General features: G+C 32.3%; 7 protein-coding genes across 10 annotated transcripts; 5 read left to right on the top strand and 2 right to left on the bottom strand.

Moving 5' to 3' along the window:
* Positions 1-234: 234 nt before the first annotated feature.
* Positions 235-6,294, top strand: LOC120771677. 2 transcript variants are annotated; one of them, XM_040099800.1, is made up of 9 exons: positions 235-392; positions 457-790; positions 3,068-3,204; positions 3,484-3,580; positions 3,638-3,828; positions 4,163-4,245; positions 4,543-4,590; positions 5,769-5,887; positions 6,147-6,294. In XM_040099800.1, exons 1-8 carry the CDS (start codon positions 334-336, stop codon positions 5,789-5,791), a joined length of 972 nt encoding a protein of 323 aa, XP_039955734.1. In that variant the 5' UTR covers positions 235-333; the 3' UTR covers positions 5,792-5,887; positions 6,147-6,294. The 2 variants fall into 2 exon arrangements, with proteins under 2 accessions (XP_039955734.1, XP_039955733.1); XM_040099799.1 differs by lacking the exons at positions 5,769-5,887; positions 6,147-6,294 and adding an exon at positions 5,348-5,535.
* Positions 6,295-8,670: 2,376 nt separating this feature from the next.
* LOC120771230 (septin-2) lies at positions 8,671-10,610 on the top strand. Its single transcript, XM_040099141.1, has 5 exons — positions 8,671-8,781; positions 9,080-9,197; positions 9,264-10,069; positions 10,124-10,261; positions 10,323-10,610. Exons 1-5 carry the CDS (start codon positions 8,755-8,757, stop codon positions 10,488-10,490), a joined length of 1,257 nt encoding a protein of 418 aa, XP_039955075.1. The 5' UTR covers positions 8,671-8,754; the 3' UTR covers positions 10,491-10,610.
* Positions 10,611-11,117: 507 nt separating this feature from the next.
* On the bottom strand, positions 11,118-12,099 carry LOC120771231 (60S ribosomal protein L12). Its single transcript, XM_040099143.1, has 5 exons — positions 12,060-12,099; positions 11,933-11,995; positions 11,806-11,879; positions 11,566-11,746; positions 11,118-11,504 (listed from the first exon to the last, which is right to left on the bottom strand). Exons 2-5 carry the CDS (start codon positions 11,967-11,969, stop codon positions 11,299-11,301), a joined length of 498 nt encoding a protein of 165 aa, XP_039955077.1. The 5' UTR covers positions 11,970-11,995; positions 12,060-12,099; the 3' UTR covers positions 11,118-11,298.
* A 1,032-nt stretch (positions 12,100-13,131) lies between these two features.
* Positions 13,132-14,669, top strand: LOC120770143 (eukaryotic translation initiation factor 5A). The gene is made up of 4 exons (XM_040097332.1): positions 13,132-13,223; positions 13,777-14,024; positions 14,083-14,284; positions 14,344-14,669. The coding sequence occupies exons 2-4, from the start codon at positions 13,816-13,818 to the stop codon at positions 14,413-14,415; spliced, it is 483 nt and encodes a 160-aa protein (XP_039953266.1). The 5' UTR covers positions 13,132-13,223; positions 13,777-13,815; the 3' UTR covers positions 14,416-14,669.
* A 939-nt stretch (positions 14,670-15,608) lies between these two features.
* On the top strand, positions 15,609-20,115 carry LOC120770141 (glycerol-3-phosphate acyltransferase 4). 3 transcript variants are annotated; one of them, XM_040097328.1, is made up of 7 exons: positions 15,609-15,891; positions 16,102-16,335; positions 16,540-16,782; positions 17,797-18,033; positions 18,234-18,467; positions 19,375-19,631; positions 19,718-20,115. In XM_040097328.1, exons 1-7 carry the CDS (start codon positions 15,754-15,756, stop codon positions 20,013-20,015), a joined length of 1,641 nt encoding a protein of 546 aa, XP_039953262.1. In that variant the 5' UTR covers positions 15,609-15,753; the 3' UTR covers positions 20,016-20,115. The 3 variants fall into 3 exon arrangements, with proteins under 3 accessions (XP_039953262.1, XP_039953263.1, XP_039953264.1); XM_040097329.1 differs by lacking the exon at positions 18,234-18,467; XM_040097330.1 differs by lacking the exon at positions 17,797-18,033 and having other exon boundaries at positions 15,611-15,891.
* A 209-nt stretch (positions 20,116-20,324) lies between these two features.
* Positions 20,325-21,881, bottom strand: LOC120770142 (beta-1,3-galactosyltransferase brn). The gene has a single exon (XM_040097331.1). It carries the CDS (start codon positions 21,858-21,860, stop codon positions 20,901-20,903), a length of 960 nt encoding a protein of 319 aa, XP_039953265.1. The 5' UTR covers positions 21,861-21,881; the 3' UTR covers positions 20,325-20,900.
* A 1,945-nt stretch (positions 21,882-23,826) lies between these two features.
* On the top strand, positions 23,827-26,548 carry LOC120771138 (transcriptional coactivator yorkie). Its single transcript, XM_040099005.1, has 7 exons — positions 23,827-24,874; positions 25,277-25,359; positions 25,415-25,561; positions 25,668-25,774; positions 25,832-26,000; positions 26,154-26,218; positions 26,283-26,548. The coding sequence occupies exons 1-7, from the start codon at positions 24,141-24,143 to the stop codon at positions 26,382-26,384; spliced, it is 1,407 nt and encodes a 468-aa protein (XP_039954939.1). The 5' UTR covers positions 23,827-24,140; the 3' UTR covers positions 26,385-26,548.
* The last annotated feature ends 82 nt before the right edge of the window (positions 26,549-26,630 follow it).

The raw sequence follows: 26,630 nt of genomic DNA, 5'->3' as shown, positions 1-26,630 counted from the left end.
ACATATGAAATACTCCACTGGTCCAATCACTTTAACGGGCATATTTACATTTGCGCGGGTCCGCCAATATAATATCTGTACGAATACAAACATATGTATGTATGTACATGTATCGTACTTATGCTTGCGTGGCTTCGTTTGCCATCTTTCACACGCATGCACTTGCACACACGAATGACGAAAAATATTTGCTTTTAAACAATTGGAAATTATTAGGGCTTACAGTTACAGATACTTAAGTAGAGTAGTAGACACAAGCCCTCATATAAATACATAAACTATATGTAGTAAACAAATACATATTTGATTTCTAGTAATTGTTTAATCCCAAGTATGGTGATTTTAATCATAAATTTTTATAAAAAATTTCTCCAGCTTTATACAACGACCAGGTACATTATATACATTGTTAATATGATATTTTGCATAATTAAGTGTCACCGATCGAATTTTCAGACTGTTTTGGATTGTTGTTATAGGCATCTCATGTTGGAATATGACAGTAATTTGTATTTTAATGTTAAAAAGGTTTCTTTCCGATTCTATAAGTATAAGCGTCGAAACTTCATTTCTACACTGGAACATTACGTTCCCATCTGTATCAATTTGTTTATCTAAAAGTCGGTCCAATGTGGAAATTATGCGCTTTCTGAATGAAAAGAATATTAATTACATAAAAAATATTCATAATTATTTATTCATCACACCGACTAACATTAATACCAAAGAGGATTACTGCAGGGCCTTTAACTCAACATGTGGAGTAAATATTCATATTGCAAGAAAACAAGTAAGTAGCGGATCGATATTCAGCTGCATAAGTGCATTTCTACATATGTATGTATTTAAAAAAAACGGATAATGCAATAAATAAGAAAATAGTACATACAAGGCTTCATCATCGTAATGAAAATATAAGGACAATTTTGAAATGTGTTTTAAGTTTCAAGCTTTTTAACACATTCCAAAAAATGATCGCAATAATTTTGCCAAATATGAGATTTATTGCATTATACTATAATATACATATGTAAAAGTGATATAATACCAGATAACAAACTGAAAATACCGCGAATTTTTATAGAGTATACAAGTTTTATACACTTAAGGGATGTTGCTACATCTAGTTATGACTAAACTAGGTCAATGTTATACTTGCATTCATATATAATATAAGGTCAAAATGATTGGGATGAGGAAACGAATGGTTTTCACAAAATCTGTCTATCAATTCGTGTGAAACTGGGCAAAATTGGTAAATAACCATACACAATTAAAATATAACAATATTTTCCAAACAATTAATAATGAACGAAACCAAAATTGAGAAACATTAACAAATAAATATTGTTTTAGAAATACGTAGGAATATAATTGAAAAGCTTAGCTAAGCTCTGGTCAGTCAGGTGCTTACTTTACTAAGCACTGGTCAGTCACGGTGCCTACTTTTCTTATTTGGAGCCAGTTAACAGCCAGCTTCCCGCGAGATTACATTATGACTGCTAAATCACATCACATCGCGGTGCGAGCGTCGCCTAAGCACTGACCAGGCATGGTGCCTGCTTTTCTTTTATAGAGTCAGCTAAAACCCAGATTCCCGCGAGATTACATTATGACTGTTAAATCACATAACAGCGCGGTGCAAGCGTCACCTTAGCACTGACCAGACAACGTGCTTGAATTTCTTTTATAGAGCCACCTAACAGCTAGCTTCCTGCGAGATAACATTATGACTGTAAAATCACATCATATCATGGCGCGAAAGTAGCCAAAGCATTGACCAGACACCGTGCCTGCTTTTCTTTTATAGAGTCAGCTAACACCCAGATTCCCGCGAGATTACATTATGACTGTTAAATCACATAACAGCGCGGTGCAAGCGCCACCTTAGCACTGAACAGGCAACGTGCTGGAATTTCTTTTATAGAGCCACCTAACAGCTAGCTTCCTGTGAGATAACATTATGACTGTAAAATCACATCATATCATGGCGCGAAAGTGGCCAAAGCATTGGCCAGGCACCGTGCCTGCTTTTCTTTTATAGAGTCAGCTAACACCCAGATTCCCGCGAGATTACATTATGACTGTTAAATCACATAACAGCGCGGTGCAAGCGCCACCTTAGCACTGAACAGGCAACGTGCTGGAATTTCTTTTATAGAGCCACCTAACAGCTAGCTTCCTGCGAGATAACATTATGACTGTAAAATCACATCATATCATGGCGCGAAAGTGGCCAAAGCATTGACCAGGCACCGTGCCTGCTTTTCTTTTATAGAGTCAGCTAACACCCAGATTCCCGCGAGATTACATTATGACTGTTAAATCACATAACAGCGCGGTGCAAGCGCCAGGCAACGTGCTGGAATTTCTTTTATAGAATCAGCTAACACATCACAGCGCGGTGCGAGCGTCACCTAAGCACTGACCAGGCAACGTGCTTGAATTTCTTTTATAGAGCCACCTAACAGCTAGCTTCCTGCGAGATAACATTATGACTGTAAAATCACATCATATCATGGCGCGAAAGTAGCCAAAGCATTGACCAGGCACCGTGCCTGCTTTTCTTTTATAGAGTCAGCTAACACCCAGATTCCCGCGAGATTACATTATGACTGTTAAATCACATAACAGCGCGGTGCAAGCGCCACCTTAGCACTGACCAGGCAACGTGCTGGAATTTCTTTTATAGAATCAGCTAACACATCACAGCGCGGTGCGAGCGTCACCTAAGCACTGACCAGGCAACGTGCTTGAATTTCTTTTATAGAGCCACCTAACAGCCAGCTTCCTGCGAGATAACATTATGACTGTAAAATCACATCATATCATGGCGCGAAAGTGGCCAAAGCATTGACCAGGCACCGTGCCTGCTTTTCTTTTCTAGAGCCAGCTTCCCGCGTGATTACATTATGACTGATATTGATATTTTTCAATTACATAGGCGGAGTAAAATAAAAATTTAAAAAAGTTCTAAAGTTTTATTGTTAAAATATCTTTGCTAAGTATTCTGCATATTTTGAATTTTTTTATCCATTTCATTTTTCTAAAAACTTATTTTTTTCAGTTACTTACACAATTCTGCGAATCCATTATAACAGATATCACATTTTTGGAACATAAACAACACAACTGCGCCAAAATATTTAAATTTCATGATCTTGAAATGGGTTATTGCTTTCTAGCCAATAATTTTATGGATTAGTAAGCATCGTTTCTGCATCGTACAGTAGCACATATAGAAACTCTAGCAATAGAAAAGCAGGATATACATACATACATATATATTTTGCAATAGTACATACATATGTATATGCATAATAACTTTCCTTATCACGTTACATGTATGCGCATATGTTCGCACATTTTTCATGGTTTGCTTAACAATTCAAAATATTTAATTTTTTGGTTGTCCGAGTATCAATGTATGTACTTAAGCAATATATAAATTTAAATCCAAAATTTTTTTTTATCAAATAATAGTCGCAATTTAGATGAGTTGCCGTTACGACTTAGCCCGTTTGAAGCGAAAAAATCATTAAAATTTTTTCTAAAACAAGAATCACTTTGGAAATACGAGGTTTACAAAGTAACATATTTAAAAAATTGTATGTAGAACTAATTCAAACAAATTTAGATGTATGTACATAGCAACGTGGATATACCATACTTCGGGTTACTTTCACAAACTTTAGGGCAGGATCATATAAGATATACTTATAATATGGAAGAAATGCTAAATAGCTTGACAGTAAATGATGAAAGCTTTGAAAAAAGAAAATGCAAGTTTCCACACGAAATAATCTATGGATCCACTTATCAATACAGGTGATTTGTATATTTTACATATCGTCACCTGAAATGCAAAATATCGTATCATCAAAAAATTTGAAATTGAGTGTCTTATTGATTACGCTTCACTACTTCAAATTACATACATAATATTACATATGTTCAACATTTTCAGGTTCTGCGGTCAGATATAAACCAGTTTTAACCAAAATTAAAATTTTGTTTCACTAATGTTCCATTTTATTTCGTGTTTCATTCATGGCACTGTAAATTTCCGAAAATGTTGTTACGTTATTTTGCATTTCAGGTGACGATATGTAAGACTTTAGCTTTATACGAACAGATGTTAACATACAATTTTCATATTTAGTTTTTCAACATGCATGTCTGATCTCAGAGTTATTTTGGAGTTAAAATACTGTAATTGCACATTATTCACATCTCCGATAAGATGTAAGTTTCACACAATGTTTACCATAGATTCAAAAAAAATTTCTTATCTTAAGCTATAAAATTTTGAATATTATATTATCTTCTCGAAACATTTTCAAAATAAAACAAAGAACCTGAAATTGACTTCCACATATTTCTATAAATCAAACAATTTTGGGGTTTTCTGTTCATGGACAACTATGTGTTAATTATTTATTTATGTTAACGACCTTTGAAAATTATATAAGGAATTTAAAGCGAGCAAAGCCAGGGTGAAAGATAGAATATAATAATTTGAATTTTCTTCTCTTTTCATAGATTTCAATTATTTTTGTGATTTTCGAGGAATGACATGTATATCTAAAGGTAAATATTATATTAAAACGTCAATAAATATGTATATTTATAAAAGATTTTATCGGAGAGTGGATCCACGCCGGATTATTAAAAACATTTGTCTCTCGTAACACTAAAATTTTAGAGAAGAGCAATTTTTGAACATCCGGTGTGGGTTGTCTGATATAAAAAATAGACGAATACCCATTATTATTGCATAAGCTATTATTTATTTCTAATCTTTTATTGAAATTAAAAAGAGGATATAACTTTTAAGGCAAAACAAATTGCTAGAGAAAAATATGTATGTTATCCGTCGTGTTCGGAGCAGAAGCTTCAGTTTGTTGGGTAAGAAATATATATATACATATGAACTTTTAATATTTTCTTTTATACCTATACGTTTTTGTTACAAATTTCATTATTCTAAAACCGTTTAACCCTAGAAAGATAACGTGTGCCGCAGAGATATATTTTTTGTTACTTTTTGCTAAGGATTTATAAAATTCTAAAAAATAATCTTAAAAATAAAAAATTAACATGCAATTGCTCTTTATTTGCTTATTAATAATGTAAAACTTCGTGGATGTTGTAAAAAAAACAGAAGTTTATTTAAATTTATGTATTTCTTTATGTAGTATTTACAATTGTACGCCTCTCAAGCACATGTTTATCTTTTCAGTACTATAAAATAAGGTTATCTTTCTAGGGTTAAAATGTTTTAAAATCAGGATATATCAAATCGTTATATATTTTTTATAGAAAAAACTTTCATATATTCTTCCAGAGAGAGAGATTAGTCATCTATACAAAACAAGATACATATTTACATATGCAAGATACTTTTTACAAAGTATCGCTAATTTGAGTTGCATCTACAGATACCTCTGACTACTAGTCAAATAATTTGCCGTTTGAAATACAGTAATTTTCTTGGTCTTCACTCAATATGACAAATATTATACTTTTTATCTATATAACAAATGTTCAAATATATATCAAATGGAATCTAGTAAAATGTTATACTAATCATGTCATAACTGTATATTCATAACTGTATATGATAATTTGTTAAGTACCATAAGAATAAAATTATTTAATTTAGTAATATTCTAAGTTCATACATATGTATATATACATATACTATATGTATATATAGTTTAGTTTATATCTTTTTAGTGGAATGATTGTTGATTTGTTAATTCTAGGTCTAACGAAATTAAAAAAATAGCTCGTCCAAGCTTTGCACTAGTAGAAGTTGAACTAAAAAATGTTCCCTCACTTCGTTGTGTAAGAAGTGTTACGCAATCTTATCAAGATTTGGTTGGTAAGTATTTTCTGAAGAAGAAGTAGTTTTACAGACTCATAAAAACATTTAGTGAAGGTTAATCACAAAATAAACCAAACATTAAAATTCTGTCTCTGCTTCCCTTAATGCTTTGTAATATAAATGTATACTCATGTAAAAAAAATTATAAAATATATATGTATATACATATGTACATATATATATGTATGTACGTGCTATTAACTTTTACATTAACTCAAATAAACATACTGCTACTCACATTTAATAATTTATTCAGTTTCAGCCGGAGGTGTCATTGGTCTTTTTATCGGAATATCCATTTTAAGTGTAATTGATATTATATATCTTTGTTTAAAAAAACTGTAGATACGTACTTATATTCTTAATAATAAGAATTATTTCAAACATTTTATAAATATGAAATAAGAAACTGTCAATTTAATTTGTTTTTATGAATTTTTAATTAAAAATTATAAATTTTGTTCTACAAAACTGTTTGTCCAAATATACCTGTTGACTAATAATTTTGTTTTATATTGGTAAACTTGGGTGCGTAAGTAAATTTTTTATTTTTGTATTGAAATGTGTTCGATTATTTTATTTGATGGCGGGAACAGAGAACGTGATTTGATTTAACATTCGTAACGTAATCTCGCGCAAGCTGGCTGTTACCAGACTTTATAAAAGAAAAGCAGGTACAGTGCCCGGACATGACTTTCGCGCCATGATATGATGTGATTTAACAGTCATAATGTAATCTCGCGGAAGCTGGCTGTTAGCTGACTCTATAAAAGAAAAGCAGGCACGGTGCTTGGTTGGTGCTAATGTGACGCTCGCAAGGCGCTGTGATGTGATTGAACATTCATTATACAATCTCGAGGGAAGCTGGCTGTTAGCTGACTCTATAAAAGAAAAGCAGGCACGGTGCCTGGTCAGTGCTTTGGTTACTTTCGCGCCATGATATGATGTGATTTAACAGTCATAATGTAATCTCGCGGAAGCTGGCTGTTAGCTGACTCTATAAAAGAAAAGCAGGCACGGTGCTTGGTTGGTGCTAATGTGACGCTCGCAAGGCGCTGTGATGTGATTGAACATTCATTATACAATCTCGAGGGAAGCTGGCTGTTAGCTGACTCTATAAAAGAAAAGCAGGCACGGTGCCTGGTCAGTGCTTTGGTTACTTTCGCGCCATGATATAATGTGATTTAACAGTCATAATGTAATCTCGCGGAAGCTGGCTGTTAGCTGACTCTATAAAAGAAAAGCAGGCACGGTGCTTGGTTGGTGCTAATGTGACGCTCGCAAGGCGCTGTGATGTGATTGAACATTCATTATACAATCTCGAGGGAAGCTGGCTGTTAGCTGACTCTATAAAAGAAAAGCAGGCACGGTGCCTGGTCAGTGCTTTGGTTACTTTCGCGCCATGATATGATGTGATTTAACAGTCATAATGTAATCTCGCGGAAGCTGGCTGTTAGCTGACTCTATAAAAGAAAAGCAGGTACGGTGCTTGGTTGGTGCTAATGTGACGCTCGCAACGCGCTGTGATGTGATTGAACATTCATTATACAATCTCGAGGGAAGCTGGCTGTTAGCTGACTCTATAAAAGAAAAGCAGGCACGGTGCCTGGTCAGTGCTTTGGTTACTTTCGCGCCATGATATGATGTGATTTAAGAGTCATAATGTAATCTCGCGGAAGCTGGCTGTTAGCTGACTCTATAAAAGAAAAGCAGGCACGGTGCTTGGTTGGTGCTAATGTGACGCTCGCAACGCGCTGTGATGTGATTGAACATTCATAATGCAATCACGCGGGAAGCTGGCTGTTAGCAGGCTCTATAAAAGAAAAGCAGGCACGGTGCCTGGACAGTGCTTTGGTTACTTTCGCGCTATGATATGATGTGATTTAACAGTCATAATGTAATCTCGCGAAAAACTGACTGTTAGCTGACTCTGTAAAAGAAAAGCAGGCACGGTGCTTGGTCAGTGCTAATGTGACGCTCGCACCGCGCTGTGATGTGATTCAACAGTCATAATGTAATCACGCGGGAAGCTGGCTGTTAGCTAGCTCCGTAAAAGAAAAGCAGGCACGGTCAGTGCTAATGTGACGCTCGCACCGCGCTGTGATGTGATTTAACAGGCATAATTCAATCACTCGGTAAGCTGGCTGTTAGCTGGCTCTATAAAAGAAATGCAAGCCGTTCTTGCAGAGAACGTTGATCAAAAATATCCCTTCGTTGATCATTTTAAGAGAGCTGTTATTCCGACTACAGATTCCTTTCTGTTTAAAATCAAAACTACGTTAATATTTCACGGGGTGAATTCCTTCGTCATGAGGTGAATTCAAAACTTTGTGCCGAACGCGGATGATAGAACAAAATCGAATCGACCATAAATTGGCAGAATTACTTACACAGCCAATTCGTAGTTGCCACAGTATTCGAGTAGCGAAATTTTGTTAGAGATCTGCTATATACATTGTGCAGTAGAGACAGCTCTAGTTACAGTGCTGCCGTGTAAAGAGCAATTGAGATATCCGTCTGCAAATAAGATGGATAATCTCTCTGCCTGCATAAAGTAAAAAAAATTTAACGTGACAAATGATTTTTTTACAAATGTGGCATTAATACTATACAAAATGTACATTAATGAGCCGAAGAACGTAAAAGAAAGAGAAGGTCGAATCCCGAATAAGTTCTCTAAATTAATAATACCATATCGTAAAATGTACGAGCTCTAGATATCACTTTTGAGATTACAAATCATACCCCTGTTTCGTTTCACAAATTCAACAGTTTTGAATCGTACATAAGGGCGTTGTTTTCATGCCAATATATGTATAATAGTTGAGTCAAAAAAGTTTCCAAACAAAGTTGTAAAAGTGAAAATGTCTGTCGCTGTTGACCTCGTTAAGGTAAATTATATTGTGCTTAGTATTAAAAAATATTGTCAGCTTGAAATTACTTATAATTTGTTGAATATTAAACTGTAACACTTTCTCGAAAATATGGATTATATTTGCTAAACGTAGAACTATTCTATTAATAGTTTCGAGTATCATTAAAAATGAATTCATACCAAAAAATTTCAATAACAGATTTTAATGTTTATTTTTAGTTTCCATCCACATATATTTATATGTTTTAACAATAAAACGTTTTAGTAACATTTTTTATTTTGTATTTACTTCCTCACATATTTAAATGTATTAGAACGAACCTCATTTACGAACACTAAAACTATCAGGACATGTTGGATTTGATAGCTTGCCGGATCAGCTGGTCAATAAGAGCGTTCAAAATGGTTTTGTTTTCAACGTCATGTGCATAGGTAAAGATATACATACGTACATTGATGTAAAATTTAATAATTAAAACTAAATATACAATTTTTTAGGTGAAACAGGTCTTGGCAAATCAACACTCATGGATACACTTTTTAATACAAGCTTTGAGTCTACACCAAGTCCGCATACATTACCGAACGTAAAATTGAAAGCGCATACTTATGAATTACAAGAGAGTAATGTACGTCTCAAGCTAACAATTTGCGACACTGTTGGGTATGGTGATCAAATTAATAAGGACGACTCATTTAAAGCTGTAGTTGACTATATTGACGCACAGTTTGAGGCCTATTTGCAAGAAGAGCTCAAGATCAAGCGTTCTTTGGTGTCATGTCACGATAGCCGCATTCATGTATGCTTGTATTTTATTTGCCCAACAGGTCATGGGCTTAAGTCCCTAGATCTTGTATGTATGAAAAAACTCGATAGCAAAGTAAATATCATTCCAATTATTGCAAAGGCTGACACAATCTCAAAATCGGAGTTGAACCGTTTCAAAAGCAAAATTATGCAAGAATTATCCAATAATGGTGTTCACATATATCAGTTTCCAACCGATGATGAAACTGTTGCTGAAACGAACACAACTATGAATACTCATGTTCCGTTCGCTGTAGTAGGCAGTACTGATTTCATAAAAGTGGGAAACAAGTTAATTCGAGCTCGTCAATATCCATGGGGCACCGTACAAGTTGAAAACGAAATGCATTGCGATTTTGTTAAACTTCGTGAGATGCTGATCCGAACTAATATGGAAGATATGAGGGAGAAAACCCATACACGTCATTATGAACTTTATAGACAGAAGCGTCTTGAACAAATGGGCTTTAGTGATGTAGATAGTGACAACAAACCGGTACTTTAAAATTGTGTTTAGTAAATTCTTAATATTAATAATGTTTATTTTTAGATTTCATTCCAACAGACCTTTGAGGCGAAGCGGTCTAATCATTTAGCTGAATTACAAGCCAAAGAAGAAGAAGTTAGACAGATGTTTGTACAAAGGGTCAAAGAAAAAGAAGCTGAGCTCAAAGAAAGTGAAAAAGAGGTGCAATATATTTAAAAAGAAAAATCAATACATATTACATTTAACATGATGTTCATTACAGCTGCATGCAAAGTTCGATAAACTTAAACGAGACCATGCTGAGGAAAAAAGAAAACTAGAGGATTCTCGAAAGAGGCTAGAAGAAGATTTTGTGGAATTTAGTCGTCGTAAAACCCAAATATCAACCTCTCATCATACTTTGACTCTGGGCAAAAACAAAAAGAAGTAATATACTAATGTTTAATAGCTCTATTTATTTGACATTTGAATAATATTTCCTTGTATTTATTATATTATCAATACATCTATACGCACCTACGGGATTATAATGCATATTTTCATATAAGTATGTTACTGGTATTTTCATTTATTTATAAATAAAGTAGACAGCTATAAAGAGAATTTGTATACACTTAAGATACATGTGAAAATATATACAATTGCACTAAAAACACATGTATGTATCTAAATAAATAGGGAAATGTTTTATTTGTTGGAGGAATAGATGGCAGTCTGCATATACTTTATGTAGTTATAATTTTCCAGTGTCATAAACATTACAAATGAAACCAATTAATAATACGACTCTATAGAAAAGCTGCTCTTCGTACGAAAGTGCAAGTGAACAAAAACGTGCCTTTTTGCGGTATAGTTTCCTTTTGTTGAGATTTTCGCCAATGAAAGTTGTCCAAGGTCGTGTCTGGATGTTTAGAAATAACAAAGCCGATAACTTCAAGAAAATAGTTGAGGATATCATCTGTCAACTGGCAACAATTTTTGTTCACTATGAGTACCACAATAATGCCTATGAAGTTGGCTCACATTTCGAAACTCAAATGACTATCAATCCAAAGTATTCAAGTCGACATGCATTTCTTATTGCTTTATTCTGACAACGAATACAAGATTAAAGTTTAATGTAATTAAGTTATACATCACCTGACATATTATGCCTGGTATTCTTCCAAATTTAAGTCAGATTAAATAATTAACAAGTTTTATTTCTGAATTTGGAAAGTAGATTAAACACTTTTTATTTATTCAGAGGGAATTTCAATGGAGCCACTATTAATGTCATCAATAATGTCATGAGGCGGCCTTCCGTCTACAGTACAACCTACGCTTTGCGCAGTTCCCAAAATTTCTTTGCAAGTACCTTCCAAATTGCGAGCCATAGATCTAGGCCGCATTGTTCTCGCTACCGAAAGAATGTCGTCAAAGGTAATGTTTCCACTATGTTTAACTAAAAAAAAATATATAAATATAAACATAAAACAAAAAAAAAAATACAAAAAAAGTCTTACTGTTTTTTTGCTTCTTCCTATCACGGGGAGGTTCTTTCAAGGCTTTGATAATTAAAGAAGCTGCTGATGGAACAACTGATATAGCAGCCTGACGGTTTTGAATAGTCAGACATACAGTTATTTTAAGTCCCTTCCAATCACCGGTAGCTTTAGCAATATCATCACCAACTTTTTTTGGAGACTAGAAGAAATATGGTTTATAGTCATGAATAAGATTATCACTATTAGGGTTTAACTCACCAAACCAAGGGGACCAATTTTAGGAGCCAAAGAAGATGTAGCTCCGACTTCACCTCCAACACATCGCAAATAAACTGAAACAATAGGTGAAGTTAGACGTAATTTTATTAAAAAAAATACAAAATACCTAATTTAATTTCCGTAGGATCGAATTTTGGCGGCATTGTTCGTTCTGTGCACACAAAGCTATCTGGAAATCAAAGGATCTTTAATATAATCATGGATAAATATTAGACTAAGAATAAGAGACATACACCCAACGACAAAGCTTGAGGTAAAAGGACGGGAGTTGGGTTCTTGTTGACAAAGTTGCAAAATCCGCTTCAAGCATTTGACCTACAAGCACTTGTGATATTGAAATATGAATGACAGTTACACGATCAATTATACACTCTTTACAAAAAATTTATTTCTATCACGGTTAAAAGTTTTTCTTTCAAAACAATTTCAAATCATCGAAATGTTACTATTTCATGTACAATAATTGCAAAAATCTAAGATTTTTCTTAGAATCTTATAAAGCTATTGAATGTTAGGAATAAACCTTTATATGCTATTTAGGAGCAAATCATATATTTTTATCTACAGCAATTACGAAGTTGTTCAAATGAATAAGAATTTTAACTAATATTTTTTCGTTAACATTTTCTTTATAGTTCTTTGATGTCGTTACCGAACAATCAATAAAAAAAAACATAATACTTTTAACGATTCGGCCTTACCTGCTAAGAGACAAAAATAGATTAATAATTAATCTTATATCTTAAGATATAGTTTACATGTTTTATTAAAAAATATTCTTTTTGTGCTTATCAATTTTAATTGACGTCATAATCGTTAAAGTAAATTATTCATAGATTTTTTGATTGCTTGGATAGTACTCAATATAAAATTTTTTTCCCCTATGTTGATCTAATTTTAGTAACATTTAGTATTGGCACAAAATAGAAAAGAATTAAACTAGTTTAAGTGTTTGTTCAGGTTTGTTTGTCAAAATTTACATGAAGTCTAATCAGCTGTTAGAGTGTTTTTTCAAGAATTCTCAAGGGGATAAAGGCAAAAGGTGAACTTAAATCGACCACTCGTAAAAAAAATATCTAATTGAAACTTAATTAATCATCTATAAATATGTTGGGTTGAGCAAAGTATACATTTTCTAATCGTTTTTAAATATTATTTGTTGATGATTATGCAAGCATTGATGATCCAGAAGACCTTGGAATTGTGCAAAATTATATGAGTGTACAAGGCAATGCTTGAACAATCATGCTTGAATTCTACCGAAGCATTGTTTGCGCCATTTTAATGCAATTTATTGACCGGATACACTAACTTGATTACTCATTCAAGTGTTTCGTGGACAAGAGCAGGGTTGTGCCGTTTCTTCTCTTTGCTTAAGGCTATCATTTAAATCACATGTGAGTATCGAGCTCTTCGAAATTTGTGATATTTTTAATGCAGTTTAAAGTATAAATGTAATATTTAAAATGCTATCACGTTTGAAGGTGGAAATGAATCCTAAAAAGTGAAATTTGTTTGTGTTACTGAGACGAATTGGGACTTGAAATAGTGGTATTTCTTTTGTATGCTAGGATTTTCTTTGACTATGCATTGAGTACTTGACGTCAATGAGCAAGTATAAAATTGTAGTTGGAAGACTAAAAAATTAAGAACATAATTACAATAGTAACATTTTAAGCCATACTGTTTGACGGCGACGCTGTATATCGTTCGGTTAAATATTAGCTTTATTGTATATACACAATCAAATGCTTTCTTACTACGTTTTTGATAAATATTCAGTTGTTTTATTAGTAAGCTTAATACACGATTTTCCAAAATATCACATGTAAACATTATTTGACATAATGAAACCGCTTTAAATATTCAAATGAGTTTATATACAATATGGTTAAATATTCGCTACCGGTTCAATACGTAAATATTTATTTTATTTCTGCATATTTTCAGATATTTTTTTGGTACGCGGTAGTCTAATATCTGGGAAAAATGGCCGAAATGGATGATCATCATTTTGAGACTGGCGATTCTGGTGCTTCTCAAACATATCCGATGCAATGCTCGGCTTTACGCAAGAACGGATTTGTTATGTTGAAAGGACGACCGTGCAAAATAGTTGAGATGTCTACCTCAAAAACTGGCAAACATGGTCATGCTAAAGTCCATATGGTTGGCATTGATATTTTTACAAATAAGAAGTAAGTGAAATAATAAAATCGAAGATAAACTTTATAATATGAAATATTTTAAAATCAGATATGAAGATATCTGCCCTTCAACCCATAATATGGATGTGCCACACGTTAAACGGGAGGATTATCAGTTGACTGATATAAGTGATGACGGATTCCTCACTCTGATGTCAGATAATGGAGAAATACGTGAAGATTTGAAGGTACCAGAGGGCGACCTTGGAAATTCTTTAAGATCCGATTTTGATAATGGAAAAGATCTTTTAGTAAGTGAATCTCGACATTACTAATTTAATACCAATTTCATGTTTATTTTTGATTATAGTGCACAGTCCTTAAATCATGTGGTGAAGAATGTGTCATCGCTCTCAAAACCAACACTGCTTTGGACAAGTAAACATCTCTGAAACGTCTGACTTTATCTACCTGCAGATTTCTGTTGAATTTACGTAAAAAGTAAATTAAAACTAATACTATAGTAGTGTATAAACACTATTATAGCTAAGTTCAATCAACTCATTTAACTACAATAACTTAATAACTTCAAAAAATAATTTATGAAGTAATAAAAACAGAAATTTGAAGAGTATAGGATGAAGAGTTGAGAAACAAAAATAGATTTTCGCCAATAAATTTTTTTTTACATTAATACATTTATTTTTCATTTTATCGATTTATTTTGAGGTGTAATGTAAGACATCAAAACTTGCTGCCCGTCTAAAATGTGATTACCATAAATAAAATCTTTTACATGCTGACCACTCCGTCAATAGTAAATCTTAGATTCAAATCTCATTTACTTTAGTAGTAATTCCATCACATCAATGTTTGAATCATAATTGCGTTCGAAATTACACGTGTCATTGGCACTAAATACTGGAAAGTGATATTAGCATCGCTAATGAGTTCATTAAGAGGTAAATGTCTTCAAGAAAATTTGCTTAGCGTAAGAGGGTTTTCAGAACTAAAACATCGCCCATATCAATTAGAATCGAAATGCCAGCCATAGGGGATTTCGAAAAGCTTAGCTATATAAGCACAAGCGGTAAATATAGTTCAGCCAGTACTACACTAATATAATTCCTCTAATGAATTAACGCCGCATATGGCATACGAATACATTAATTTAGTTTCGACCAACGAAATCTATCGAAATTTGCAAATAACTTTTATTTTATCGATATGAAAAGTACTCGATTATTGTAATGGAATATCCGGTTTCTTTCAGGGAAAGTACTGTGAAATCGTTTCTGACGATCAGGAAATTCAGCCAATGATGGCAGATAACAGTTTAGTTTATATTTTATTTAATCTTAGCTTCCAAATCGTACAGCAGAAAATGAGAATAAATTAAATTAGTCTTTCCACAAAGTTATAAAATATATTGATATGAAAATATAAAAAATTCATGCTACTACAATAACATAAAATAAATTGATATATATCTATTCTTCTAATTTTTCCTGAAACTGGGGAGCAAAGGTGATTTTTATTATAGCCATTCTCTCACATTTCATTCAATGAAACTATGAATATCATACCAGCACTTATAGTCATATTGGTTACTAATAATTGTGTCAGGCCGGCAGCACTACACTATTTTTTAAAGACTGATATTGGCAAGATGTTTACTGTTCGACAGAAATAATTTCTCGAGATTTTAGTTGAAGTTGAATCTTGATTGGATAGTATTTAACAGGAGTTAAATCTTGTTGATAAAATAAAGGAGGGAAAAATGTTTTGGGCAGCGCTTTTGGACTTTTTCTGCATTCCTTTTATTGTATTTATTTCGTTTATGATCATTTTGTCTGCTGTGAATAAATCGGTCGGTGTACGCAGAGCATACGTAAAACTTTTGTTAAAGATATTTGAGGTAAGTTGTGAATTGTTTAGATATTTACTAGCAATTACGATAAGAATAGATCAAGGTACAATATAACGTTATTACTGATAACTTTGTTAAGAAAAAAGAATGGACTTTTAACTTATACGACTCAAGATAAATTTTATGCCACAATATAATTCGGATAGGTTTTGCCTTGAATAATTTTATTATTTTTGGATTAATATGTGTAAATTATAGTTCGGCCGCCTAAGCATTGAGTCTGCAGCAAAAGAGCGTCAAAAACTAGTTGGTGACACGATTTTTAATAACTCACAGGAGAGAAAACTTGATGAGATTAACTTATCATTTTGCAAAAAAACAGGAAGAACCATACCCACTACAAATGGCAATACACTGATTAGTAGAGACAGCGTCCTTCTTCCTACATCGAATGAGCCCGCGGCATCTGATATTGAAAGCCCTCCAAAAGATGTAAGTGCTCCAAATAAATTAAATATTAAATTAAAACTAAATCGTATAACTAAAATCAGATAACATTTATTATGTCCAATGAATTGTAAATCATCATTATTAATAAAATACATTTTGAAATTTTTATTTAACATCATTAATCCATGTCTATTGTATTCAAATATTAAAAAGATAACCCAATTTAAAAAATCTTAATATTTCTAGGAAGAAATGCGATTTAACTTGGAGAAATGCCTAGATTACATCAAAGCAGGAGTTGAATCAATAATCGAAGATGAAGTAACCTCCCGTTTTGAAGCCGAGGAATTAAAAAGCTGGAATCTGTTAACACGTACAAATCGCCACTATGAGTTTATATCGTGGAAGATAACATTAATATGGATGACAGGTTTCGCTGTTCGTTACTTCATTTTGATGCCTCTTCGAGTTTTTGTTTGCTTTGTGGGTGTAAGTTTTTGATTCATTTTATAACTGATTACTAGTATTGTAGAAGCACAAAGTTATTATACTATGTAAAACATCGATTAAAATGATAGATTTTCAAATTTTTATCCATGAAGAATATCTTAAAATATCAACACAACTATATTTCCTTTAAATTTTATCCTAATGAAATATGGTTTAATTTTTTTTTATCATAAAGACATCTTCTAAAAAAAACTCAAGTTTGCCTAAGCAGACCTCGAAATTCGATACTTAGTTTTTACACAGAATTTTCATATATTAACTAAATTTTCATATGTTTACTTTTAATTTTTTGAAATAGCTTATTTTATTTTTTCCTATCACCCTTCTATTACCAATTGCTTTTTATGCTAAGGCCCTTCAAAATATTAAAAACTGGCGTTAATGTTGAATACTTTAATATACGCATATGCGAAAATGTTCAACACTGCTACTAGGTTAATTGACTTTTGATATTTATTATATGTATTTTATTCTTGAAGTCATTTGAAATTATGGGTATAATTGCTAAAAATTCGACTGAACAAAAATGTGATGGCAAAAGTCTTTTAGAATCAACGTTTTTGCAAAATGTCAGTAGGTTTCTTATATTATTTGACTAAACAAAATTACAAATAATAAAAGTCAAATATCAATACATGCGAAATCATTAAAACCCAAATAGTTTAAAGTTATTACTATATAGTATTATAGAATTCGTAGGGTTCGTTCACTGATATTAAACAACGGTATCGATGCCGTGACTAAATAAAAGATGAACATATGGAATACAATTAATTAAGTTTTTGATATCATAATGAACAATAAATACAATATCATAACGGACTGACACCTCAGGAATTCCTAAAACTATTTCTTGAATGCTTCATGCAACAGTGGCAAAATAAAATCACAGAAAAAAATCTGATAAAATTGTCGATGTTATAGCAGTGGTTATTATGAATAGTATATATAGTTTTTATATTAACTTTAACTTAAAATATGCTATATCTTTAGGTGTATGTTGCAGTTGTTGCTAACAGTCTAGTTGCGATGATCCCCTTCGAATTTCTCCGACATCCTTGTGCAGATTTATCTTTTAAAATTACTTTCCGCATAATGACTAGATCTTTATCAGCAGTAATTACATTCCACAATACAGAATACAAACCAAAAGGTTCTGGTTTTTGTGTAGCGAACCACACATCTCCCTTGGACGTCGCTATCCTTTCAACTGATTGTACTTTCTCTTTGGTGAGAAAACTCATTTATTCCAGCTGGTTTATATGTTTTAAGAGTAGACAATCATCAACAATTTGTTGTATATTTGTCATAATTCAGGTGTTCACAATTTCTTATTATTCATATATATTTTACATTATGTCAAATTGTTCCGTCAATTGCTTGTGTACGTTTTAATGTAAATGGCTTTTGTGTTCTGTGCAATTCATTAGGTAGTTTGGTTGACTGTTTGTACGGCGATAGTTGGATATATTAAAGATGGTGAATATAAACGACGAATGGTAGATCAAGTGCTTGGTCATTGCTTTTCGGTACTGTCCAGCGCAATTTCAGCCGTTATTTACTATCATAATGTGGAAAACCGACCCACAAATGGGATTTGTGTGGCAAATCATACCAGCCCAATTGATGTGTTAGTACTTATGTGTGATAAAACCTATTCTCTGGTAAGTGTTCAATATATTTCTTATTAATCTTCAAGGTTAAGACCCAACATTGGGTGTCAAATGGGCTGAATTCTTATCAAATAACATTTATACCTTTGTATGTAATTAGACTTAATCATACTATATTATTTATTTAATGGCAAAGTGCAGATGTTTCTCACAGAAATAGCCATAAAATTATTATTCATAAAAAAGTTCTTTAGTTAACGAAATTAATAAATGGGAACTACACGTACTTATATATACAATGTGCATAAAAGTATTTGTCAGTTGATTATCGTTCAAACATTTGTTCCTGTTCTGTTTTCAAAACTTACAAGTCTGTACTATGCATTTGTAACTTCACCCTTATTAGTTATACTTTTTGTTACCGAAAAATAAAATCGAAATTTATAAAATATATATGTATGTATGTATGTATGTAGATTCTAAAAGTAGCCGCTCTGAAAATCGCTGATATACATGAGTATATGTACATATACACTAAAATGCAACTTTTATCTAAGATTATTTTATATTATTATTTTTTTTTGTTTTCACCAAATGTTATATAACATTGTAAATTATATTTTGTAAATATTTCTTTTATATTTAAATATAGATACCTTGTCATTTATAAAGCAATATTGCGCAACAAGTTGTCATAGTATAATTATATAAGAAATATATAATATATGTATACTATATGTATGTCGCTGAGCGATTTGTTTATTTTTATGCTTTATCTTTGCTAATTAAAGACTTGCAACTTTCATTCCCCATGTTGTTAGTAGCACAGAACGGCTGATTAATTTTGTTGAAGATACAAATTCATTTGAGTTGTGTTTTTTGTTCTACTACCTGTTCCCTCTGTCTTGTTGTAATCTTTTAAAAACTCAAAATTATTAAATTATTACGTTTTTTCAAGATTGGCCAACGACACGGTGGGTTTTTGGGTTTGCTGCAACGAGCATTAGCAAGGGCATCACCTCATATTTGGTTTGAAAGGGGAGAAGCCAGGGATCGTCATGCAGTGGCTGAGCGTCTTAAACAACATGTATCAAACCCAAATAATCCTCCTATTTTGATATTCCCAGAGGGCACTTGTATTAATAACACATCAGTTATGCAGTTCAAGAAGGGAAGTTTCGAAGTGGGGGGAGTTATTTATCCCGTAGCAATTAAGTAAGTGTTTAAATTGATATTAATTTAACCAGGTTTTTGAATGTCACATATTTAAAAAAATATTTTATATTAATTACCACTTGTAGATACGATCCACGTTTTGGAGATGCCTTTTGGAATAGCTCAAAGTACTCGATGATGCAATATTTATATATGATGATGACATCTTGGGCAATCGTTTGTGATGTTTGGTACTTGCCACCTATGTACAGACAAGAAGGCGAGTCGGCTATAGATTTTGCAAATCGTGTCAAAAGTGTTATAGCTAAACAAGGCGGACTAGTAGATTTAGTTTGGGATGGGCAATTAAAAAGAATGAAACCAAAGAAGGAATGGAGGGAATTGCAGCAAGTAGAATTTGCCAAACGTTTGAAAGGTGATTAACGATTTCAAACGTTTTGTTTATTTATCCCACTTATAATATAATGTTAATTTGCATAAAAATACATTCGCTGGTATTAGATATATACGCTTTCATTTTTAATTTTATATTGTTATACATATAGTTATGTATCAAAAGTAAAGTGGTGTCGGATTAGTGATGATTGTAAATATGTTTAAATACCGGGAACGTTAATTCTCCGACAAAGAAAAACATTTATAAGAAATATTGTCATAGCGCAACTAAGTATAAATATTTTAAAAGAGAATTAAAAAATATATAACACTAAAAAAATAAACATTCGCCCAAAGTTTGTGTTATAATATTAATGTAATAAATTATTAATTTGAAATGCAATAACCACAATGAAGATGAGCATTTAAAAAATATAACATTTATAAACATTTTGAATATTTGTTTCGTTATTTAGAATCTATCTATACGTAGGATAGGAATCAAGGAGAATTAACAGGCAGAAACAGAGATTTATGGCATGGAATACACTGTTTTGTTCTACTGTTTTCATTTATCGAAATTAACTAGTGTGTCGCATACAACATTAAATCTTATTTGAACATTTGGATATTTTGGCGGTATACTATAAAATTCCATCTAAATATTCGCATTTTTCTATTGAAAATTTGTTTATACATATTTTATAATTTTAATATACTTATTTGTAAATTATATTTTTTAATTTGCATGGACTAATTGCTTTGATTCCTTAACTAATACTTCGTATAATGAACAAGATATGTATTAAAGCCATTGTATGGTAATTAATATTTTTATTTGCAAATCTCGAAAATGATATAAAAATAACTACTCCATTATATACAGATAAAAACACTATTGCAACATATTTATATTTAAGGTTTGCATATAGGTCATGCAAAACCAGCTGATCGACATTCATTCCATGTGGTTTCCAATTCCTTGCTATTTTCAAATCCATGTGATGCAACAATGTTTTGGAAGCTTGCAGGTCCTTCGTATTTTGGCTTATTGAAATAAAACATTTCACAGTGTTTAAGAGTTAAATTAGCTTTTAGTGCTGCTATACCTAAGAAAATATCATCAAACCTAAATTTTTTCATGTGGCTACTAGCACTAAACAACTTAAATAGAGTATTTCGATTTAGGACAAAAGCACCAGCAGTTACATAGGGAGGCCACAAATCAAACGGATATTCTTTTAGAGATACATACCACTTACTGAATCTATGTCTATGAGGTGGTGTTTGCATTACAAAGCCAGAAAATAGTTCATTTTTCTCATTTTCTGTGATATGACTGTTTGGAACAGCTTTCGAAACGTATTTTAACAAATTTTTTGTTGACACATAATAGTCATCATCCACAAAGAAGAAAAACTCACTATTGCAATAGCTAAGAGCCCATTTCATTCCCATATATGTTTTTATGGTATTGTTAAAATAAGCATCAATGAAATCAATCTGAATAATATCATTAAATTTCGAAGACTCATTTTTTGAAATAATATTGGTTTTTTCAGTTTTACCAATTCCAAGTAAAAACACGCATCTTATTTCCACATCAGAGAAACGGTGTTCATAACCCCAAGTGCGACGAATAATATTACGACGATAAACATTTTCAGCAGCAGACTTTACAATTATCAATAATTTGGGTGGTATTCTGCATTTTTCGGAAGGATTATGGATATATGAATAATTATAATCACTGGGTAGACCAGTTGGGTAATCAAAATATCGCTCATATTCTAACTCGTGATAATGTTTGAAAATCCCAATGTATTCCAATATACAAATAGTTATCCCAATAACAGCAAAATTCTTGGCATATTTATTAAAAAACCATGCCATTGTCAAAAAACTTGCACCAATCGATAGGGATGTATAATAACATATAAAATTTTTAAAGTCGATAAATTCTTTAAATACTTATCTGTAGCTGATCAATTCTTCAAGCCATGCAGTTTGAATACACAGTACTGCACACTGTATATGCTACGAGAAATTTATTTGTCGCGACTTTTCTGCATCAACTTCAATTGTAATACTATGCTCGGACGGACATTGAAAACATTTTGAAAACACATTTGTATGTTGTGGAATTTAAGTCGTTCCGATCGACAATGTGTGTTTTCGATGAGTTTTCACTGACAACTATCAATAGCGGCATTCTCTTGCTCTTGCAAGATTGCACGATGACAGAAAATGCAAAAATCCTATACCGAAATATGCAAGGCCAAGAGAGCACCCATTGCAGAATCTAGTGATATATGACGGCACGAAAATAAACGCGGGTTTTGGTTTGACATATTTATAGCCATTGCAAATACTTTTCTGCGTGGGTTTGTTGTTGTGCCGTTGCACCAAGGGGAAAATTCTGCAATTTCTGCACCGTGCAAGGTTTTGCAAGAGCAAGAGAATCCCCCCAATATGAGAATATAAAGCGACAGCTGTTTTTGTATATGGAATGTAAACAAATATTAAGTGACAATTTAGGGCCGGCAAAATATGTCTTCCAAATACATCGATTAAACTAGAACAGGCACCGATTATAATGAGTGGAATGTAAGTTTTCAAGTAGTTTTAAGCGAAAACTGTGTTTTCGTTTGACAGATTTTACATGGACGAAAACACAAGAGTTTCCCACAACAGCTGATTATGTGATACCAGAATTGATCCGTATTTTATTTGTCTAATGACTGTTATTTCGGCGATCTAACCCTGTGTGGAATCCCTGTTTTCATTTTCTAACGCTGAAAAGCGTTTTATAGCCCTGACAGACGAGCAAAATTAATGCGCCTTAAGCAACGCTAATTCGCATTGCAATTTTATGGTGACAGACGACAGACTTGTGTATTTAGACAGCTGATAGTGAAATTTGTTTATTTATTAAAAAATTGAACTAAAAGTGTGCGAAAAAGTTAAGAATATTGTAAAAATGGATAGCAAACTGTGCGTTGTTTATTTTCTGCCATCTAAAAATATTAAAATTTGTTTTTGTTAATATACATACTTGCACATAATTTAATTAGCAATATAAAAACTATTTACCTCTGAAACTGTAAACACAAACAAGGCGGCAGATTTCAAGCGACATCTGTCAAAAAATAGCAAAAATCGGCCATTTTTGATCAGTGTTGCCTACTCAAATTTGGTAAAATCAGCTAAATGCACGAAATTCTTGTGCATTACAAACTTGCATTAACATGGGTCAAATGCGCAAGTAAATTTAAATTAAACCCACTAATGCATATTAGCACTGTCGTTTGTCAGGGCTATTAATATGGAGAACTGCTTCTTTCAGTCCAATCAAAAAAAGCAGCTTTACATGTTCTACAAAAACTTAATTTATTTTAAGTAATTTAAAATATTAAGTTTTCAAAAGCTTTTGGAAAGAAGTTGTAATTCATTTAATTTTTGATAATAATATGAGAATAAATTAAATTCATATTATGTATTTTTAGCAGTAAAAGTGGCCATAAACGATATAAATGTGCTTCCGATCATGTATGGGCTTGTGTCCATACGAATCTATGTTGGCGAAAATTTTCGATTTCTACGATCGGTGTGCACATAAGTACGTCGTGTACATGATAAAATATAACTGTATGACGTGTATAGCGAAAAGATTCCATGCCGATCGGAAACATAAATGTGCGTGTATTATTTGTGGGACTAAAGGGAAAAAGTTTGAATTCAGGATCTTATAATTAAAGACATTATGGGACAGTGCTCATTCAATTGAGAACATTACTTTAAGTTTCATCAACAGGAAGTCAAGATCGTAGGTAATCTAAAAAAGAGAATGTTGGTAACTCTATACGATATAATATGCTATACTCTTAATAGTTTGTCAATTTTTTTTTTGCTAAAAGTTTAATAAGTAGTTAAAAAATAGGAAGAAAAGTGTACTCCAGTGTATTTTCAAGTTGAATATTGTAAAAGTTGAAGAACGATCATTTATCTAGTAGCCGAATAATTACGTTTGGTTGTATACGATGGCAGCAAGCTAAGGTTGGAATAAACCATACAACCGCCATTTTAAGATTCTCAATTGGTACATGCACAACACAGAATTGTGTTGCTTGATAAATTACCAGTGGATATTTTTTTTTGTTGGTTGCATTAAAAATGTCTTTAAGCAAAACAGTGGGCAGTCTTAATAAAGGCAATGCAAAAGAAAAATCTACATCTAAAGAATCGAATAACTTAGTTGTTCGTATAGATCAAGATTCCGATAATAATTTACAAGCATTATTTGACAGCGTATTAAATCCGACAGAGTCAAAATGTCCACTTCAAGTGCCTTTCCGAATGCGTCAACTCCCTGAGTCCTTCTTTAAACCACCTGCAACTGCATCTCGATCGCCTTCCGTTGCACATTCACGAGCAAATAGTGCTGATTCTGCTTATGACACTGGCTCACAACCAAATGTTAGCCAAGGGAATATATCAACAAGCTCTGTTGCCGCAGTTCCTGCGACAATAACGCAACCCCAAGTTACAGCGAATAGGCTCTCAATTTCACATTCGCGTGCGCATAGTAGCCCAGCTTCGCTTCAACAAACATATAATGTACATATAGGAAATGTAATGGAAACGAGTGCATGCATTCAAGATGGAATAGGGCCTGTTTTTACTACAGGAACCGTCCCATTTCCTCCTAGCGTTAATGCTGGTGCAGCAGTCCGCATGGAGCAAGGAGAGCAGCCAGTGCCTAAGGATGCCCCAAATATTCAGACATTTCATATGAAACAAAGATCTTATGATGTTGTGAGTACTATACAATTACAAAACGAACTAGGACCATTGCCTCCGGGATGGGAACAAGCGAAGACTAATGATGGTCAAATTTATTATTTAAAGTAAGTATAATAAATTATACTTACTAGATATACCAGCAATTGAAGTATACCTATTTATACTAAACCAGTCAAAATGACTGTTCTTAAGAACGAATTGTTTAATGGGGTTTCCAGTCTTTATTTACTTTTAAATACATACAGTATACATATATACAGTAATATAAACTTTATAAAATTAATTCTTTAGTTATAGTAGGAATTTTAAATTGAAATACCGAAAACAGCCATTTTGACTGGTCTGGTATATCTAGTATTAAAGTAAGTTACATATATCTAAATTTATATGTTTGTTGGAGTAAATTAAGAATTGATTAGTAATTCGTATACAGAAATGAGACCCCTAAAATTGCACTGTTTTAATCATGAATAAAAAAGGCTAGTTATAATTCTTTATAATTATAGCCATACTACAAAATCAACGCAATGGGAAGATCCGAGAATTCAGTTGAAACAGCAGATATTTCAAGACGGTCTTTCTCATAATGGTTAGTTCCATCGAATTTTATATCCAACAAAGAATAATTTATTTTTTTTTTTTAGTAAATTTAAAGGGCAAAGAATCTGTTAATTTGGCCGATAACTTGGGTCCTCTACCAGAGGGATGGGAACAAGCTTACACAGAATCTGGAGATGTTTATTTTATTAACCACGTAAATCGAACAACATCCTGGAATGATCCCCGAATACGTAAGCCTTATAAATTACAAAGTGTATATAAATTAAACTTGTATAACATCCGAAAATTAAATATGTGTAATCAGCAGAAAATTAATTAAAACCACTTATTTTACAGCCGATTTTTTGCAAAAACCGGTGAAATCGCAAAAGCCCGGTCCTTCTTGGCTGAACATTCAACATATCGAAAAGGAGCAGGATTATTTTAAACCAAGTTCTGAACAGGTTAAATCCATGTAGAATTCAACGATATAGTTTTTATTATCTTTTTTTTTTTAATAGAGTTCTTTGACTAGACAAAATGGCAGTCTTCAAATGGACCCATTTTTATCCGGTGACAATCATGCTCGGCAGGAATCAAGTGATAGCGGTTTGAGTTTATCCTCAAATACGTTTTCTACCACAGCGGATTTAATGCCGAATATTGATGACAGTATGGATTGTATAAGTGGTAATTATTCAATTTATATATAAATTTATTCTTTCGAGATTTTGTCACACAAAATACCATTTTCTAGATTTTTGAAAATTTGAATGAAAAATGACTCTATACTTATTAAGTGCTTTATTTATTATATAATGATTAATATGTTTTTTTTTTTAGAATCAGGTAGCCTAAATGCCTTAAGTGGCATAGATTGCCCGGATAATCTTGTATCTTCACTACAGGTGACATATAGTATAAACTGGCATATATAATTCAATAAGGTGAATTTTTATTTATTGATTTTAGCTTGAAGATAATATTTGCAATGAAATGTTCAGTGATGTTCACAGCATGTTGAATGCATCTGCAACGAAGCCTGATACTTTGGACTGGTATAAGATAAATTAAAATTTAGAAGAGCCTGAAATATATATTTATAACAAAGTATCGAACGTTTCGTCCTTTTGGATTATACAAGTTTTATCCACATAATTTCAGCGGTAATCAACTGATGTTAAATTTTAAGAATAGTTGGAAAATAAATATATCTTTATAACAAAACTTGAAATGAAGTAAGTGTATTGTACATTTCATTTTTAATAAAAAGAAAATTAAATGAGCTGTAAAACTATCAGACCCCGATTTATATATACA

The sequence above is a fragment of the Bactrocera tryoni genome, chromosome 3 (genome assembly GCF_016617805.1).
Source record: "Bactrocera tryoni isolate S06 chromosome 3, CSIRO_BtryS06_freeze2, whole genome shotgun sequence".
NCBI lineage: Eukaryota > Metazoa > Arthropoda > Insecta > Diptera > Tephritidae > Bactrocera > Bactrocera tryoni.
The sequence above is the reverse complement of the archived record's forward strand: the minus strand, read 5'-3'. Positions and strand labels throughout refer to the sequence as shown.

Bases quoted from the DNA above. Each gene is read 5' to 3' on its own strand.
- LOC120771677 (XM_040099799.1), top strand. From the start codon at position 334: ATGGTGATTTTAATCATAAATTTTTATAAAAAATTTCTCCAGCTTTAT. The intron at 3,829-4,162 runs GTGATTTGTATA...TTTCATATTTAG, and splicing joins GGATCCACTTATCAATACAG to TTTTTCAACATGCATGTCTG. The intron at 4,246-4,542 runs GTAAGTTTCACA...CTCTTTTCATAG, and splicing joins ATTCACATCTCCGATAAGAT to ATTTCAATTATTTTTGTGAT.
- LOC120771230 (XM_040099141.1), top strand. From the start codon at position 8,755: ATGTCTGTCGCTGTTGACCTCGTTAAG. The intron at 9,198-9,263 runs GTAAAGATATAC...ACAATTTTTTAG, and splicing joins TTTCAACGTCATGTGCATAG to GTGAAACAGGTCTTGGCAAA. The intron at 10,262-10,322 runs GTGCAATATATT...TGTTCATTACAG, and splicing joins TCAAAGAAAGTGAAAAAGAG to CTGCATGCAAAGTTCGATAA.
- LOC120771231 (XM_040099143.1), bottom strand. From the start codon at position 11,969: ATGCCGCCAAAATTCGATCCTACGGAAATTAAATTAG. The intron at 11,880-11,932 runs GTATTTTGTATT...CTATTGTTTCAG, and splicing joins TCCTACGGAAATTAAATTAG to TTTATTTGCGATGTGTTGGA. The intron at 11,505-11,565 runs GTAAGACTTTTT...ATTTTTTTTTAG, and splicing joins TAGGAAGAAGCAAAAAAACA to TTAAACATAGTGGAAACATT.
- LOC120770143 (XM_040097332.1), top strand. From the start codon at position 13,816: ATGGCCGAAATGGATGATCATCATTTTGAGACTGGCGATTCTGGTGCT. The intron at 14,025-14,082 runs GTAAGTGAAATA...TTTTAAAATCAG, and splicing joins GATATTTTTACAAATAAGAA to ATATGAAGATATCTGCCCTT. The intron at 14,285-14,343 runs GTAAGTGAATCT...TTTTGATTATAG, and splicing joins ATAATGGAAAAGATCTTTTA to TGCACAGTCCTTAAATCATG.
- LOC120770141 (XM_040097328.1), top strand. From the start codon at position 15,754: ATGTTTTGGGCAGCGCTTTTGGACTTTTTCTGCATTCCTTTTATTGTA. The intron at 15,892-16,101 runs GTAAGTTGTGAA...TGTAAATTATAG, and splicing joins TTTTGTTAAAGATATTTGAG to TTCGGCCGCCTAAGCATTGA. The intron at 16,783-17,796 runs GTAAGTTTTTGA...CTATATCTTTAG, and splicing joins TTTTTGTTTGCTTTGTGGGT to GTGTATGTTGCAGTTGTTGC.
- LOC120770142 (XM_040097331.1), bottom strand. From the start codon at position 21,860: ATGGCATGGTTTTTTAATAAATATGCCAAGAATTTTGCTGTTATTGGG.
- LOC120771138 (XM_040099005.1), top strand. From the start codon at position 24,141: ATGTCTTTAAGCAAAACAGTGGGCAGTCTTAATAAAGGCAATGCAAAA. The intron at 24,875-25,276 runs GTAAGTATAATA...TTATAATTATAG, and splicing joins GGTCAAATTTATTATTTAAA to CCATACTACAAAATCAACGC. The intron at 25,562-25,667 runs GTAAGCCTTATA...CTTATTTTACAG, and splicing joins CTGGAATGATCCCCGAATAC to CCGATTTTTTGCAAAAACCG.